Source organism: Pollicipes pollicipes, unplaced genomic scaffold (assembly GCF_011947565.3).
Source record: "Pollicipes pollicipes isolate AB1234 unplaced genomic scaffold, Ppol_2.1 Scaffold_7262;HRSCAF=8765_pilon_pilon_pilon, whole genome shotgun sequence".
NCBI lineage: Eukaryota > Metazoa > Arthropoda > Thecostraca > Pollicipedomorpha > Pollicipedidae > Pollicipes > Pollicipes pollicipes.
This window is the reverse complement of record NW_023597055.1, coordinates 20,756,685-20,775,447: the sequence shown is the minus strand read 5'-3', so window position 1 is coordinate 20,775,447 and position 18,763 is coordinate 20,756,685. Positions and strand designations below refer to the sequence as shown.

General features: G+C 50.6%; 1 protein-coding gene across 1 annotated transcript in view; it reads right to left on the bottom strand.

The window, feature by feature from the left end:
- LOC119113867 (putative chitinase 10) overlaps positions 1-16,867 on the bottom strand; it is a 35,070-nt gene extending 18,203 nt beyond the window's left edge. Inside the window, exons 1-3 of the mRNA XM_037238101.1 lie at positions 16,788-16,867; positions 3,571-3,646; positions 787-1,190 (exon numbers count right to left, since the gene is read on the bottom strand). Coding sequence (XP_037093996.1) covers positions 787-1,190; positions 3,571-3,646; positions 16,788-16,790 — 483 coding nt within the window. The 5' untranslated portion in view covers positions 16,791-16,867. The remainder of the gene's footprint in view (positions 1-786; positions 1,191-3,570; positions 3,647-16,787) is intronic.
- Positions 16,868-18,763: the final 1,896 nt, after the last annotated feature.

Here is an 18,763-nt window from a genome sequence, read left to right as displayed (position 1 = left end):
GGCATCGATATATTGTAGCGTGTGATTAGCGGGTGAGAAGCAAGGTTAGATGTAAATAGTGATTGGGCTGCTCACGGATGTTGCGAGGCAAGCATCCATAGCGGGTTAGTACACAATATGTAAAAAGCAATTGGAATGCCAACCTGTTGAGCGTTGACCAGTGGCATCGACGATGAGAGACAGCGTGTGATCGCTCAGTTGGTTCAACAATTGATGAGCGGTGCAGAGAAAATGACTGCTGTCGCAAAACAGGTCACTGGGCTACTACATTCCACTCGAAAATGGGGAAAGGTATATCGGGAAGAGATTTTCAGTCACCTTAGCATCATGACGTCATAATATTGTCCTTAAAATCCTGCCACTCAATAAGCCATGCAGCAATCTAAGCCAAGACAAATATAGTTGTCCAAGCGTTCATATCTGGTGTTCGTGAACGCGACTTCCAAGCATAACGGCCGTTATTTGGCTCTCCATCAATGCTGTGCAAAGTATATGACATAATCAAGTCACGACGTATTGAGGAGCATATTTACTAAACAGAGAATTGTGTTGTCCAGAGCAGTCTTTTTCACATGAAAAGCACGCCACTATTTATAAGTCATCTTGTTTCATGATATCTGATGATTGTTTCAAAATCTTTAAATGGGAAACATTCCCTTTAACGTTGCAATTACATGCTGTAAACACTGGAATTGAAATGTTTTGTGAGGAAAGCGTGAATGGCACGCAAAAAGTTCCTCACAGCGTCCACGCGGCCAGTGTCCCGGTTAACTGTCGGTCACGCACCTTAGACGCTGGTTTGGGGGCAGCTGCTGCCGCCGCCGAGGCTATGCCTTCCTGCTGGGCGGTCACGGGAGCCTGGGACACGGCGGCGGCCGCTTTGCCAGAGGCCGTACCCCTCCTCCTGGACGGCCTGGCAATGCGTATCGGCTTGGACGCCGCCGAAGGCTCACTGAAAGAGGCGGTGCCTCGCCTCCGAGAGGGCTTTGCAACGCGCCTCGGCTTGGCCACCAATTGAGGTTCGCTGGCAGAGGCAGAACTTCTTGTTCTTGAAGGCCTGCTGGCTGGGGACGCGCTGGCCGCCGCCGGCGGCTCAGCCGGTGTGCCCTCTGTAGAAGCGTCCTGATCCAAAGCGACAACTTGAGTCTGCGACACTCGCTTGCGGGGACGAAGACGCCGGCGTCTTGGCGCTGTGAAAACGTCAGGCAGTTGTCATCAATATGGAGCGACGTTTCCTTTTACATGCTTTGACAGCCAGAGGAGCGGATTACGTGATATTCCAGTACACGAAAGCTCTTTGAACGATCTCTCTTTGAACGAAGCTCTTTGGCGATCGCATTGAACGCTGATCTTATCTGACGGTGTGAAATTTGATCAGAGTCACATTGAACTCCTATCGTATAGGTGGGATATCGATTAAGTCCTCACTGACTGAATGGGACAAGGGCTTGACGAGCTGGAGTACTTCAAATCAAGGGGTTCGGTGATGGTTTGTTGTACTAAGGACTAAATGTTATACTGAGGACTTACTGCCCTTCAGGCTTAAATTGTACAGGTCGTGACTCATCGGATACATCAAAACCCACGGGTTATAGACTGATGGAGAACAAAATGTCTGTTATGTACGGACGGCATCAAAGATCTGTAACGGGGGCGCAGGGGCGCTGATTAAGGAGACTGGGTGCCAATCAATTTGCATGCCCCGGAACGAATGGTGGGCGACGCATACAGACGGAAGCCGCGAGCACATCAGCATGAGGTGCTGAAAACAGTCGGTGGAGGCCGTAGTAATCTATCAGCGATTCAGAATATGCCTTTCATTAAAGCAATGTTCGATCGGTCCTGTTTTCTTTGCGTTTCTGCCAACATTTCGCGTGCTTTCCAGTTACTCTACTTTCCAGCAGCGCACATCATTTCATGGTCGTGTTTGAAGTTCATTCATAACTGATGTCTAAAGTATACAGCCGAAATATCACACCTATCTTTCCATTCTCTTGTTGCCGGAGATGCGTCCAGATCTAATCACCTATTGACATAAAATTCACTGCCTTATCCTGGTGCCATTTCTTCCAATAAAATGGTGTTGAATAATAAGCTGGCACAGCTTTCAGATCTGTTTCCAATGCCGTAGACCCTAAAATGCAATACATTTATACATTCAACTTGTTTGTGAAAAAACATGCACGTTGGGCATTACTTCCTGTTTACTTGCTCGGCTCGAGCTCTATGCATGACCTAAATTATAAGCACTTGCTGCAGCTGTACAGCAGCCCTTGACCTCTCAGGAATGTGTCTCTGGAGTGGCCCGCATCCACCCTCCATTCCTGGCTGGAGCGCGCGGAGAGCGTAACATCATCGGAAAGCCGCACATAGCGTGCAATAGCGTGCTGAGCCCTGGTCAGAGACGAAGTGTGCACATTTGAGGGAAACACATCTTTATGCCTTTCGCATTCCACTTAAAACTACAATTTGCCAGCATCGGGATTGTTTGCTGTCATGACCATGCGGGCAATCTTGACTAAAATCGTGCCACTGGGGTCTGGTCAAGCGGGAGTTAATGGAATAAATGTGTTGCGCTGGGACTTGATCTAGGAAGGTCGGTCACGCTGGGGCCTGATCAAAGATGGTCGGTCGCAGTGGTGACCTGATTGGGGAGGATCTGTAGCAGTTAGGATCGGGGGATCTGTGGATGCCACATCAACTTTACAAGAATGCTGAGCATTAACCCTATGGTGACCCACGGAAAAATTGTACCACAAAATTGGTTTTGGCACCAATGTTTCTGAAACACCCCTTCACATATGGACCGATGCAATGATACGTGCGACGTGCGAGCCAGCACGAATGGCTCTGGCCATCAGTGGTAGTAGGAGTATGTGGGTTCTTAGGAGCGTGTCTACTGCGGCGATCATTTAGCGCTGACAACTTTGTTTCACGGTCTTCATTCATTCATGGAGAGTACGCTATGCGCTCCGAGTCAGCAGGCATCAATAAGGCGTATGAAAAATGGAGCCATATATAGTCACGGAACATAAGACAACCAAGTACATTATTTTGAAATCTATATGCCTCACAAAATCTGACGCAATGCTCGCATCACAGATCGGTTTCTCCAATGCAGGAGCACACAGAGACAGTCTCCGTCGCGCGTAAGAGCCAAAGTAACGGTAAGGCTCAGCTGACCATCAGCCGCTGCCGCCAGCTGATGCTCAGCTGCTACCCGCTAGTGGTCAGCTCTAACAAGTGAAGTAATGTACATAGGTTGCAATAGTCACCATGGGTAACATTAACGCATGCTTGCATACATTGGGAAGGTAAGGTCACCTACATGCTTATGTGCATCGTTGCGCGCCTTTCGTACCACATATTGCGTGAGGAGCCTATGAATATCCAGTGGCCACTTTCTGACTGAAATCCTAGCACACTCCGCCAACACTTGAAAGGTCACCTTCGTTACTTGGTGACCGCTGCATCGAAATCATGTCAACATCTAACACTCCAAAAACTCATAGAAGCCGGAGAGAAACCTCAATCACAATTTCATCCTTGCTATTTGCGTTGTGCACTCACCTGCTTCGTCAGCAGACGCCAGCGATGCCACCAGAACGGCAACCAGTAAAAAACACCACAGAGCTCTTGTAACCTCCTGCAAAGACAAAACAGAGCACACGGTGAAGCCTTCGCCCAATGCGAACATTCCAACACGGTATATGGTGACTTTATCAGATACATCCAGCACATTGGGTAGCGAAAGCAGCTCTAATTGCGCCTAATTACGTCTAATTAGCATACATTATGCGCCGGATGCAATTGTGAATTGCGATGCATGAATGGCGGTAAGGCGGAAAACCCCGCTTCTGCTCTCACCCTCTGCACTAGAAAACACGTTGACCAGGTACCGAGTGTCCGCTCGTTTAGCGTCATAACAAACATTGCGTGACTAAGACATACGGTTTAGCAGGCCACTTGAGCTTTACGCACGGCAAATAATCCGGTATGCATCAATCATCCAATGTTTTGGCAATTGATCATGTCAAAGTGAATCATATGAAGTGAAGCTGTGACTTTCACTTCTATCAAACATATCAGAGCATACTATGTGCACGGTAGTGGTCGGAAAGATATGGAATGATCACGGAAAGCCCTGCATCGGGGGAGCACACACCCCATGCCAGTGATGGCTTCGTCTGTAATTATCATGTTAAGCCACGCTCCATCCTTGCTTCCGCGCCGGGTGTGCACCAACACGAGAAAAAGGCGCTAACAGCCAACAAAGTCAGAGCTTGAGTCGAGGCGGATTACACTCTTGTAACAGTGACACATGGAAAGATGCGCGTTAAACCATACACTGGTCATGACTTCGTCAAGCGTGAACGGCTTCCACCTGTGAACCGCGGGCGTTCTAAGCTTGCACAAGAGTCATTTGCCATTCTTGAATGTATTTCTTCCAAGAAAAACATCCATAAACATAACTTTACGCACCATTCGGGTGCCAGGAAGGAACATTGGTTCCTCAGCTGCTCAAAGAGGAGGCAAACATCCATTTCGTCTCTTAGCTACACCTTTGGTGGAGAGGGATTCAAAATGGCTGTCACACCCGACTGTTTCAGACAGAAGGATTTGGACAGTACTTCTGCTGCATGAACCACCACAACAGCAATATAGCATTCTCACAAAGCTCACTCTTTCTCTCGCACTCACTCTCTCTCTCTCTCCCTCCCCCTCTCTCTCCCTCTCTTTCTCTCTGTCTCTGTCTCTGTCTCTCTGTCTCTCTCTCTTTCCCTTTCTTTTTTTCTCTCTCCCTTTCTATCTCTCTCTCTCTCTCTCTCTCTCTCTCTCTCTCTCTCTCTCTCTCTCTCTCTCTCTCTCTCTCTCTCTCTCTCTCTCTCTCTCTCTCTTGCTCGTTCTGTCCTCCTCTATATCTCGCTCTCGCTCTCTTTTCCCAGCGCGCATACGCGAACGTCTACGTGCTTCACCAACGTCCTCTGTTCGGTAATTTGCCCGTTTTACTCTCACTCCTCCACTGCCACCTCGCCACAAGCATGACCTCAGGTGTGAGCTTCCCGTCGCCCTTCCGCTAGATGGCAGCTCTTGCGGCGGCATTCTCCGGCCTTGGATTAGCTCGGGTGATGGTTAATGAACATCCGCCTCCATCTTGCGGAAACTGACGTTAATAAACGTGACTCTTCGTCGGTATTAAAATTCACCATCCAGTCTCGGGTGTGTTAGTAGATTCCGGTGCTTCTCATTACAGCTTGCCTGTTTTTGCTCTGATGTGTCCATGAATATTTATCTCAACAATGTCTGTAGATGTTGCATATAAGTTCATGAATGGTTGCACCTGGTGGGTTGAAGCTGGCATCAACGGAATACTTCAAGACGGGCTTGCAAGGTGATACAGTACAGGTATGTAAGTGCCACAAATATTCGAGGTGCTTAATGAGTGTAACAGAGTGCATTTAGCCATCGGCGAGCCCAAAATACAAAAGTGGAGGGGCCCAATCATCTGCGCACGCCGCTCCTTTTCACTCGGCTCTTTTTGCGCTTCGCGATAGCAGATGTTTGTATGAAGTATATTGTACATAAATGTTTTGTTTTGAATTGTTCGTGAATTTTCAGCATGTGCGCAGTTTTGTGTACGTGCCATATACAATGCAAATGTAAAATGAATGAGGGTGACACGGTGACATTCGCCAACCATGGAGTGCTTTTATAGAAACGGAAAACAGAGCACAGCTGGTTGTAAGTCCCCAATTCACGACCTCCTTTTTATGGCCATGGGCGAGCTGTCTTGGGCTACGACCAACGACACTGCCCAAGTTCTCTGAGATACGACTGTTCTCTGAGCTACCCCTGCTGAACCGACCGTCTGATCGTTGTTCACAGACAGCTGCGTCATCCTCTTCCCATATAGCTGCGTGCACGTACACGTAGTTGACTCCGATCTGTCATAGGGTGTCCATGTCTCGAACGTCATGGAAAAATGCAATGACATACCAGTTTCTCTATACAAATTCCGTCCTTACTTATCTTTACATCTTATCAAAATCATCATATACGCGCACGTATTCCCTCATATCAAGCACTGCCTTTGCGTATGGTATGGAGCAAGCGAGAGTCAACTACACAAAATTTAAAAAATCTAAACTTCGCTGCAAGAGTAATTACCGGTTCCAAATAGCAGCACCATATAACTCCAGCTCTAAACTCCCTTGCATGGCCGAGGATCAAGGTCATGTAGACGCACCATATCGCGATAAAAGTGCTTCAGGCGCTGAAGGAGGTATGCGCGCCTTACACGGTCCGCGCGCTTTTTGCATCACGCGCCGCTGTTTTGGGCAGTGAAGCGCATGCCTCGGACAGAGATGGTCTGCGCCGGCGCGGATACTACTTGACCACGGCACAGAGCGCGTCTTCGCATCGAGCCACAGCAGCCTGGGACCGCCTGCCATCGTGCGTCCGTCATGCCACAACGCCGAGTGTGTTTAAGACCGCCACACGCCACGGGATTTTAACCACAGACAACTGATGTGATTCGGCTCATAGTGCGATGACAGGTGTGCTTTAGCTCTTTGATCATTGTTCGTATAATTTTTGTACATTTTTGTGTGGGCCTTTTCATGCTGCACCTGTATGACCTAAAACCGCAATATCCACCGTGTGCATGGTTTCCAATACACTTATACTGATAATGATACTAATACACCACTCCGCACACACTAGTGACCTCTAACCCAGACATCTGAGTCACCTTCCCCCGACGGCGGTGTCATCCCCCCCCCCCCCCCGGTCATCGGCGTGGCCCTCCGCCCGGGCAGCCCGGCCACTTCCACCCACGAGGCATCACGATCCGTCTGTGCGGCCGGAGGGGGGGGGGGGGGGGGCGGCCGCAGCGCCGCGAGGTCTCTCTGTGACGTCACCTGTCCGGTTCTCACCAGCTGTGGTCTCTGGGCCGGGCCGGTCGAGACGAGCCTCTCTGCGGCGGCGCCGGGACGGGACGGCGGACGGGCTGGTACGGGCCGCGCCGGACCGGCCCCTCAATGCGGTGCATGATGTTCATGAGCCACACGCAGTGGGATAATTTTTGCCGGCCAAATTTGGAATAAATGTGGTAAAGTGCAATCATGAGCTTTATTGTATGAATCATGAATCTTGTAAGTAAGCTTTTACGTAACATTGATGGGAGAATATATTCATTTGGCATAGATTTCCTTTATTTGCCACTTGCCTCCCATTCCAAATGAATATGCTACTGGAATGGAATTTGCAACCTCTGTTATCTCAACGCCTGTAGTTGTCGACTCTCAGCATGCTTTCAAGAGCCACAACAGTAATCTCAGTGCGCGACAGAGGGCTCATGAGCCTGACGCCCGCAGTCCGACTCTGAACTGCCGACGCAGACGACACAAGGCGGGCCTGGATAGGCCGGCTTTGGAGGACCCAGCGCCAGGCAAGGCAGACTTGATCCTGGATAGCGCCGCATAAATGGCTACACTCCGTGCAGACAGCCAGCTGGCCTATTTTCGGAAGACCAGGATGAAAGAGAAAGCAGCGCTGAGCATGCACCGTTTTACGGCCAGCGGAGCGCCCTGGTCGGGGGCAACGGTCGCATTGCCAAGTGGAGCACCCGCTTGGCGAATGGCTGCTGATGCTGAGCCAAAGGGCGAGAATCAAAGAACCAAAGAGAAAGAACTAAAGAACAAAGGGCAAGAAATGTGCTTCTGTCACGCGGTGCGGAGATTTTCAAGGCCGCTGCGTAATCGCTCACTCAAAACTTGTTTATGATTTTCTTGGGACGACACGACACGCAAGTCGAAGGCATGCAGCTGTTTTTTGCCACACATCGTGTGCTAAGCGCGTCGCGTTTGCCATCATCCCGGCGATAACCGTCGGCATTTGACGGCAAATTCCCACGGTTACTCACGACTTGATGATCCAAGCGAAAGGCTTACCACGCACCGGGTGCTCAAATGTGCGTGACTGCGACTATGGTGTCGCGTGTACAAATGTGCGTGACTGCGACTATGGTGTCGCGTGTACAAATCCGGAAAGTGTACACACCTTCAAGCGTACATCACATTTTCGCAACACACGTTTTTACGGTTTTTTATTGTTTGAGCGACTCCTTGCGTGATTTCAGTTTTGATATTGGGGTTGGCACGGATGGGGATGAGGGTGGTGTGTAAAACATTATCAAGGCTGGGACACCGGAGAGACACGTAACTCAAGCCGTGTCTGTTGCCTTCCGCAGCAAAATGTGCATGCTGTCCATGCCTGATGTGCATGTAAACCCGTGCCTAATGTGCGTGTCTCCGTGCCTGATGTGCACGTAGTGCCGTGCCTGATGTACATGTCGTCCCGTGCCTGATGTGCGTGTCGTCCGTGCCTGATGTGCATGTGTCCCTTGCCGATATGCATGCCGTTCCGCGCCTGATGTCATGTGTGCCGTGCCTATGTGCATGTCGTTCCCGTGCCTGATGTGCGTGTCGTTCCGCGCCTGATGTGGATGTAGTCCTGTACCTGATGTGTGTGTCGTCCCGTGCCTGATGCGCATGCCTTTCAGTGTTTCATCGCGTGAGAGCACGTAACTTGTGCGTGTCGTGCACCACAGAACCTTGACCTGCGCATTTCCTTATTAGGACCAGGCCCACCAGCTGTGCCTTGCACGTGTCAAAAGTGAAGACTGACCTAGAATAGCGTTCCCTTCACTTTCGTGATAACAGGCAGGCTGTGTCTTGACAAATGGTTTCCACGAACAGCTACCAATGTCTTCACATGCAGAGGTTCTCTTTTTTGTCGATCAGTATGTCAACCGAATTGCTTCCCAACACGCCGTTGGTCACTGGTCTGCACAATGTTCCTTGAGGGAGAAACTTTAAGTGTCTCACCAATCTTGAAGGGACAACGTCCTTTGTCATGGTGCAAGCTATACACAGCGGCCGTGAATGGCTCAGACTTAATTGATCTGCCTTTTGCAGGCATGTGTGAATGTACCGCGAAAATAATGTGCTTTATGCATTATAAAGTACCTTTCCGTTTCATGCAGTGTTTCAGTATGACATTATGCACGTGTAATCAGACCCATTATGAGTGCGCACTGTACCGGACAACAACCTCCAATAGCGGACAAAAAAAGAAACCAGAGCAGAATTGCAAGTAAAAGCTCTCTCTAAGAAACATGGAACGATAGAGTCCCGTTTTGTAACGTTTTTCACGCACATTCGTGTAATTCTTGACTGCTTTGACGCGGAAATGTTTCACAACTCTTGGTGCATGCACATACACACATGAGGGTGGATTTGGCGCATGTGGGATACTTCTGCAAAACGCACTCGACGACAGTATGCGATCGCATGCCATGCCGATTCCAGGGTTCGGTATCCCCACAGGCGACGAGTTCGCTTCGTTAGACTGACAGCGCTGTGGAGCTTTTTTCATTGCCGACTGCACCAGTTCTGACCAAACCGCACGCTTGAGCTGTCATCAAACGAACGCCGCCGCATATGCAGTGCCCAGCGACTGCACAAAACGACTCGGACACGTTGCAAAGAATCATTGTGATCTGATGGCATGCTTGTCAGCCCCTACCAACGGCAATTATAGCCTACGGCGTGCCTGAGGTGGCGTCTAAAACCATGCTCCCCGTATCAAAAACCCCGCTCGGTCTTATGACATTCCCACGAACACTGGAGTTCGATATGGTCTGTGAGAGTGAAGTGATCCAGCATCTCTTGGAAAGGGTCGTACTTTACTCATACTGAAATTTTGATGTTGGTATCGCTGTCCAACGCTTCCCGTGAACTTGCGAAAGCGCTTTTTACAATGGGTATGGTTCATATAGCGCCAGTAAGCGCTCAACGATATTTGTGAGTGTAAGTCCTAGGAGGTCTCCTACCAGCATCCCACAAGGCAAGCAGCAGCCCCATACCCGTAGATACGACCATTATTAATTGCAGCATTACGTTCACTGGACGGAAAGACAGCAAGAAGCTTGTTAAGATTCCACCAAGAAAAGACAGCTGAAATGTTCTGTTGGTCTAGTTTTCGTCGTTCGTTTTCAGCTGCGACGTGGCAATTTGGGACCCAAGCATTTTTTAAGCGTACAGCGCCCTGGAGGTCCTCGTCTTGAGACATCCTGAACTTCCGAGATAATTGCGTCTCTGCTTATGAGTCGTTTTGACTTTCTCGCTAGGGGATAATCATATGGTGCGACTCAGAAGGCTAACCGAGCGGTGAAAGTCACATGGCGCCACGCCTCCATCGGCAAGTTTTTGACCTTTTTGTGACCCCGAGCACAATCGGACCACAATTCTGCGAGCGACGTCCTTGGTTGCCCTGGGACCCATGGCCGTTCCGGGTCCGTAAGGACCAAGTACCTTCTCTGTGGTCTGAAGAGATGCTGGGTCCGTACATCGGCGGCACTGGGCACGGGTTCCAGAACAAGCGATTGTGTGGCCCGCCTGACGTGCAGAGGCTGCTGCTGGCAACTGGCCAAAGAGGCCAATCCAGGCCCGGCGCGGCCCGATCGTGGTATGGCTCAGTACGTAAGATGCCGCGGCGTTGGATGGGAACCGGAGGCAAAATCACTCGATTGGCCGGAGTAGCAAGGTTTGGTTGGTGGGTTCAGGGTGCATAAACAAATTCTGCTTGGCGAGATATTTGAATCAGAGGCAGTCATGCAACGGTTCGATGAATATTCCCGAAACGAAAGAGGTGAAGGAAATTAACATTCTCTTCTAGGATGATGTGGGTTCTGACCGCATGCTAAAGATCGACATCAATTCAGGAATGTTTGAGAACCGCTGAGGCGCCTTGCATTCGTTGTAAATTAAATGTAATTCATGAGCAGCTTCACAATCGCTCGTAGCGTGTAATCTTAGGAAATGCTTTAGAATATTTATGAAATACTACAAAGACTCAGGCAAAGCCCAGATGATATCAGGTCAGCGGTATACCTGGTCTGTATGAAAATTACGCCCAAAGAGGCGTCTCTCAACTATCATTTTTACTTGAAACCATGTTACATACCACAATTCATCCTTTGGAACCTATGGAATCTCAGTAACGACATATCATTGTTCAAACCCATCCCCGCATGACCCCATGCTTCAACCGCTTAGACCTTATAAAACTAACTGTTGTGTTTTTCTGCACAACTGTCATTAATTTTCAGTCCTGAAGACCCCACCATAGATTGGTTAGTAACAAAAATGGTGGGTCCGGCTGCCATAATTACGACGGATGTGCAGGATAGTGAGCGGATCAGTCTGACCCTGAAGACTCCGGAGAAACTGGGCTGAAGAGTAAGTACAGGAGCGAAACTCTACAAACAATAAAAACACCGAGGAGCAGGCTATTGCTATGTGAAGGAGTGGTTTGTTAACATTCCAGTCCATTTTCCTCTGTAGCGAGACCCCTGGAGCTGCCAACTGCGTATTATTGCGCACGCGGAGTCCTTTCCGTTGTCACGCGGCTGTCCACTTGTAATTATTGGTACCACTTACCTCGAAAAGCCCACCGCTTTTAGCCCTTTGTCCGCCAGTTGTCTGGCTATTGCTTGACCCTTTTGCTGTTCTGGCACGACTTTAATGCCTTTCTAGCCAGGGGCATGCAGCTTGTAAAATTCCTACAATGATACTGGGACAAGGTTGTGCAAAAATGCAATTGACCAGATCGTGCTCAGTCGTTCCAAAATGACGTCATTAGCGCATCGTGGATACCGTATTTGGTGGCTTTATTCCGGATTGGAATAGCGCCACCACATGCCGGTCGGGATAGCGTCTACGTCATGATCGTGCTCCGATGAGCGTATGGTTCTAGCCTTTCTCCCGGCCAGGAGCCTCGTCGTCCACTGGCTCCCGCGGCCTGACAGATGTTGTCATGAAGTGATTTGGGATGTTTACTACTTTGCTAAACCCAGAAAATTCTTCAGACATCTAGTTGTTTTCTTGGTGTTGTTTGATCTATGATGACCTCTTAGGCAATTGGTTTAACACGCGCTCGGGTGGGGGGTCAAATTGGCCCCCCGAAGGTTTTCCAGAATTGTTTCCAAACGGTGCGGCGTAGTCGCGCCAAATTTTGCATAGCTGTTCACAACTAAATAGCGGAGCGTTTGGTGCAAAAAATTCAGATGTGCCTTATAAGGTCACTGACATATGACAGGTCAAAGTCAGGCCATGGTTTCAGCAAAGTCAATTTCTAGGGAATCGTTCAACCTGATGCAGCAACGGAGTGTTTGACGAAGCTATACATCTTTGAGATGCTTTATTAGGCAACACAAGCTTTGAATGAGCGAATTATGCTGATCTATGGTCAGGTATGAAGGTCAGACCAAGATCAAAGCCAATCTGGTTTATTGCTCTAGGGCTTGCCGTATGGGGTATTTTCCCGTGCTCATTTTGAGCTCATTGACAGCACGAGTCGCATCATACATCCTCAATTGACTTCTTAGAGGCCATAATAGGTCATTTGCCTAAGATGATCCAGGTCAACATTTTTTTAATGAACATACTGCCAAGCGTAATCTTTGTCCCTCATTCAAATACAAAATTCAGGGCAATCTTTTATGATTTTGGTCACCATGACAATCAAAAGGTCAAGCAAGGTCACCGACCTTTAATGGACTTGTGACCTTTTGCTTAGCAACGGTTATCTAGGTTCTGGGGGCACTTTTGAGACCAACCTAAAATTTGACCTTGTTTGACCTTACTTGACGCTAAGGTCATGACCTAGTTACCTCAAAACTCGACCTAAGTGAGCTCACGTACAGGTCAACACAACCTGCAAATTTGGTGTATCCAGCTTTCTTAGTTCCCGAGATCTTAGTGGGGGGTCAAATTGATCCCCCACCCGAGCGAAGGGCATCTAGCCGGCCACCCGGGTGCGTATTGGGGATGTTTTTCTATATTCCTAATAAAACATTGAAAAAGACGTTGAATGCCTCCTTTCCACATGAATGCCATCTCTGTTCATTATGACTCGTCAGAAGCACCCTCATGGGCCACCTTGTACGTCATGCATCCCAAATCAACTCTGCCTTACCGTGTGCTGCCACCATGAGGTTAACATCACCTCAGCATGCTGTTTTTGCTAGATGGAGGCCTCTCAGTTGGAGATGACGAGCGATGACACATGCCAGATGACACCTGTCCAGAGATGACCTAGGAACTTGTGGTTGGCATTTCAAGTTTTTGGCATCAGTCTAAACCATACCCATGCCTACCTTGCGCCATTATGCCCTGGAAGAGCTCTTTGGCTTTGACTACTACTTGGTCGCAGGATTTCATTTGACGCCTGATCTGTGTAATTACAAAGCAAGCAAATCGGAAGTGTCTTCGTAATTACTAAATTATTAATCAATTGGTATGATACTTTTGATATCCTCGCCGACACTTAGCCAAAAATATGTATAGTCTTCAAATTAGTCTATGGAATGGGTGACTTCCACATGATTGAATCATAATTATCTAGGTTCAGTATCCCCTACCCAGTCGGTTTTTGACGTCAAACCAGACATCCTACCATAAGCAAACAGCTGCCGACCAAATTGGATGTTTACGCGATATAACAAATAACGGCAAATTTCTCCAAATTATCTACTTATTCTACTTTGTTGGGCCATCAGTGGGATCATGGCCCCTTCCAAAAAAACTATTTGCCAGAGTTTATATTACATAGTGAAATCAACACCGAAATGGGAACCTATGGGTCCTCAAAATGCAATGACGGATCGGACCGCGCATTGGTATGTACACCACGTGACCATGCTGTTAAGAATAATGAAACGCTGTGCTTGACGCAACTTAGCAACTACTCATTCGCAGAAAGCTATCTAGTCAAAACGCGTGATCAAAATATAATTTTTTTTTCGTTGGCTCCTGGTTTTCAAATGGTGAATGTTTGTGCCGAAAATGACTAAGTGAGCATGCCCTTGACATCAGCCCCGACATCTTTTTCACCTCTGCCTTGCTGGGAAAAACACCGACTCTGAATGACTTTGAAAGGCCAATACGACGGACAGCTGACCACGCCATTATTTTCCGAGTGATGCTACATTCTGACGAAAAGGCGACATTGTTTAACGCCTTGACACCGTCTGAAGTATAAATCCAATAATCCAAGAATGTGGAGTGGTTGAAAGCATCATGACTTTTGATATCAATTATGATTCTGGCATCTTTTCGCAGTTCTTGAAAAGCCCGGGCGCGGGTTATTCACTCCAAAATTGGTTCACTTGCTTTAAACTGGGGTGTTTTCGGGGTGTTTACCCGTTTAAAATTTTCCCTCATTCTGTATGATATTTTTCCGAAAAATCTTATCCCTCAGCTGCTCTGCAAGCACTGACTCACCTGCGTAACCATAAACTATTCAAAACCGACCTCCTTTGTTATGATTCGGTTGCACTCTGCCTACCCGCCTCTGGTTACACTGCCTGCGCCTGAACACTTAACCTTCATTGCGTAGAAGGTCATAGTAGCTATGGAAGGTCATTGCTATGGAATGTCATAGTAGCTTAACAGAGCCTCTGCCGGCCGTCCCCGTAACATGTTTGCTAAGAAGTGCTGGCACGGCTACTTGTTCTGGCACGGGGAACGCGGCAGAATCTTCGTCATACATGGAGACTTTGACGAAGCCTTTAACTATTGAACAGAAAGATAGCAGCCGACCGGAAACATGGGAAGGGCTATAGCACCCAGCCCGCTGGTTATTAAGGCGCCTTCCAAATCACCACCCGGTAAGACACGCTCTTCATCTTATGACCCGGGATCGTCCTTCCCGGACGTCACCACCCGAACCCAAGCCACCACTCCCTGTTCCGTCACACGAGGGAGGCTCGCGTCTCCCTTATCTGTCGCACAAGGGAGAACCGCGCCTCCCCGGTCCTCCGAGCGAGGGAGGCCCGCACCTCCCCGGTCCTCCACACGAGGGAGACTCGCGCCTCCCCGGTCCCCTTCACGAGGGAGGCACGCGCCTCCCCGATCCTCCACACAAGGGAGATCGCCGCCTCCCCGGCCCTCCACGCGAGGGGAGACCGCACCTTCCCGGTCCTCCACGCGAGGGAGACCCGTGCCTCCCGGTCCCCTTCACGAGAGAAGCACTCACCTCCCCGGTCCGTCACACGAGAGGAGGACCTCGCCTCCTCGGTCCTCACACAAGCGAGGCCCGCGTCTCTCCGGTACTCCACACGAGGGAGACCCGCGTCTCCCCGGTCCTCCACACGAGGGAGACCCGCGCCTACCCGGTCCTCCACACCAGGGAGGCCCGCACCTCCCCGGTCCTCACACGATGGGGACCAGCGCCTCCCCTATCCTCTTCCCGATAAAGACACAAATCTACCCGGTCCTCCACACGAGGGAGGCCGGCGTCTCTCCGGTCCTCACACAAGGGAGGCCGGCGTCTCTCCGGCCCTCCACACGAGGGAGGCCGGCGCCTCCCCGGTTCTCCACATGAGGGAGACCGGCGTCTCTCCGGTCCTCCACACGAGGGAGGCCGGCGTCTCTCCGGTCCTCCACACGAGGGAGGCCCACGTCTCCCCGGTCCTCCACACGAGGGAGGCCGGCGTCTCCGGCCACCACCGGTTTGGCGGCCCGAGCTGTGCCGTTCATCCCAGTGACGGGTGTAAGCCTCTTACGGAGTCGGCAGCCACCGGCGCCCGGCTGGCGGCCTTGGGGCGCGGCTTACCGGGCCGGAGCCATCTCCGCGGCCTTGTAAACATGTCGCCGAATCGAGCTGGCCCGGCACGCAGCCTTTGTGTTTGCACGCGCGGCATCCAGGCCGCAGCTGCGTGTTGTCTCGGCGTGCATTCCTGCCGCTGGCTGGTGGTGGTCTGAGGGGCGGGGCGGGTTTGGCACGGCCGCCGCGAGAGGGCGATAGACCACCCGAAAGTTGCGGCTGGCTGGAGGGGTCGGCCACTCTGCGTCGGAGCTCGCGTGGATTGGCCGGCCGCAGCCAGGTATTGCCGTGTCTAGGCACACGCGAAGCTGGTCGGTTGGCTCACGTCTTGCGCCATGCTGGTGGCCCATCCACGTGACCTCTGCGATGAAGAGGCCGTGACGGGCGCCTCTCGCCCTTCCCTGGGACCTATGGCGTGTGACCGGGAGCCTTGATCGACCCAAAACGGACCAATGCTTGGGCGAGGTTGAAAGGGTGGGGGGGGGGGGGAGTGGTCAAAACTTGACGTCATGGATTCACCGGAACCGGGAGAGAGGAAGACAGCCTTCAAGAGGCACGTATGATTCACTGTTAAACGCCTCTGGAAAACCTTTCGTGTAGCCTGGGCCCCACATGGAAGGGCGGGTGGGAGGTCAGAATGGGGAGGGAGTGAGGCGCAAAGTGGTGCAAAGCACCATCCGCGGATGCGTGATAATTCACCAGCTCCGTGGCCTTGTGTGTCCGGATGACTCACCTTCCATGCGGCATAACGAGCAACATCCGTGTCAGGCAGCGCTGCACTCAGATCGTGATCTCACCCCCGCAAAATCAGGACAGAGCATTGTCTCATCTACGCCTACGGGCTTACTTCTAGACGTCAGCCTCGACGAGCCCATCGTCACACTAGTGTTTTTGCTGCTCTGTTAGTTCTGTGCACCGCAATAAGCAACACCCGACGTAATTAAGGTTCACGGCCGGCAGCACACCGCACCTCTCGACCTTCACCATGAGAAGTCAGCTGCATCGGACCCACTGCTGCGCGCCCGCCAGGGCTGGTGCGTATGGACACCCCTCCCACCGCCGACCTGCTCGGCGCCCGACCCGCGCGCCCTTCGGGGCCTCGCCCCGTGCCTCACCATGATTGGTCTGCTCGCCGCGCCCGGGTCGTCAGGAGCTCGCCGCCAGTGCGGTCCGTTCGCGGCCTCCACCGGCGCCTGCACTGCTGCCGCTGCAGCCGAGCCAGGCCGTCTCTGCGGCCGGCCGGCAGCGGCCGTCGTCGACCGCAGCCCGTTCGGTGGCGCTGCCAGCCGGGACGGTACCGGACGGCACCGGCCGGCACCGGCCGGAGGTGGACGCGGCTCGGTTTAGGACGGCGGCGCTGATGCTAGAAGCCTTCACAAGGGGTTTTCCTTAACACAAACCGCACGCAACCCAATGACCTGTGTCCGTACCTGCCCGCTATTCATTCATATTCGGTTGTGCCCATCGGTAGCCCAACCGTTGAATTTTTGGAGCACTTCGGTTATGAATTATGGAAGAGGTTTAGACAGTTTTAACATAAAGTCACTGATTTGCGTTCATAACTGCAACTGCGGTGGCACTGGAGGGAGTTATTACAAAAATAAGTGCAAGCGGTAACATTGTGCAGTAATTTTTTCGACACGTACCAGCCATTCTGCAAACTTTTTACCCATACCCATGCTCGTAATTCTCCCAAAATAAGTACCCAGTCCACCCTGTGGCCCGTTCTATATAAGCAGCGATGTGTTTGCCCAACAGTGCTGTCCTCTGACTGGTGCATCACCGACACGTAGGGGTGGACAATGGTGCTTCAGCACCAGATGTAGGCTGGGTTTCAAGAACATGAGCCCGAGTCAAGGTTCTCACCGGTGCCTTAGAACTGTGTTCCAATCCCCGAGTTCACCATTCGCACATTAAATGAGCCTGGGTCTGAATCAGGGTCAAGCAAATTTCACAGTTTTCAAGTCTGAGTTAGAATTCTAGGTCAGGTCGGTCAGGTGCACTTCGAATGTTAGTTCACGTCTGGGGTCTGAAGTCTCGTGTCCCAGATTCCATCACCTTGGCACAGGATCGTACAATGCACGTGGTTTCATGTAAAATTAATCGTGATAGAATTCATCAGGAATGGAAACTGACAGTAGTGAGGTTTTACTTAGCCTGTCTTGACATAACCTTAGGCCGATTGCATATGCAAACTCAAGGGATTTTTTTTCGTGGAATTTCAAAGGTGAGTAGGATTTTTATTTGTCTGATTGCACCACAGGTAAAAAAAGTTTACTCAGGTAAATGTATGCAGACGTTTTACGGCAACGAAGCCAATTTGAGTCGCAGCACACGAGCGAAACGTGAAAAAGTTTACCTGTCTTCGACGAAAAGTCAGAAAGTGTGTCACAGGTGTCACATATTTGACCAAAATACAATATTTCACGGAGGTCGGCGTTGAGTAATTTTGAACCTGCATCGCCAGTTTAGCGTGTTATGGCTTATGTTATGGCCTTTTATGCCCTTCTAGCATTCTGGTAAACATCATGGAAGATTTTGATCTTTTTGATGATGCGGCATTAAGGAGGCTGGAACATTAAACCCGGGGTGAAGGTGACGTGATGTGGCGGGTTCAAAGGAAGCCCGGAAAATTTCATGCCAGGATCAATCTGGAGTGCCTTATGCCAGGGCTTTGCAGTAGACGTACTGTTGCTAAAAATAGCAGAATTAGGCACCTGTAATTGATTAAACAAAGTTGCAACACTGCCACTACTATAATTTTGGTTTAAGTAGGAGAATGCACCTTTGAGTGCTTGCTTGCCAGCATGGCCGTGACTCGAATGAGCAGCCGTAAACGCCGAATTGCAACAAACTGCCGCCCCGCCGCCGCCGCCTCTGGCGCCCTCGAAGCTGGATGGCATGCTTCATGGTTTGGTGCTAATTGGTACATGTACACACTGACGCTCTTTCGCACATAATCACCCCGCTAATCGGCTACCTGGTGATGGTGCTCGCAATTGCTCTGCGTCAGTCGGACCCGCCTCTCGTGACGGCCCCTGCGCATTTTCCTCGTTCGCCCGCTTTTGCAGTGGCTATCTGATCACCGGTT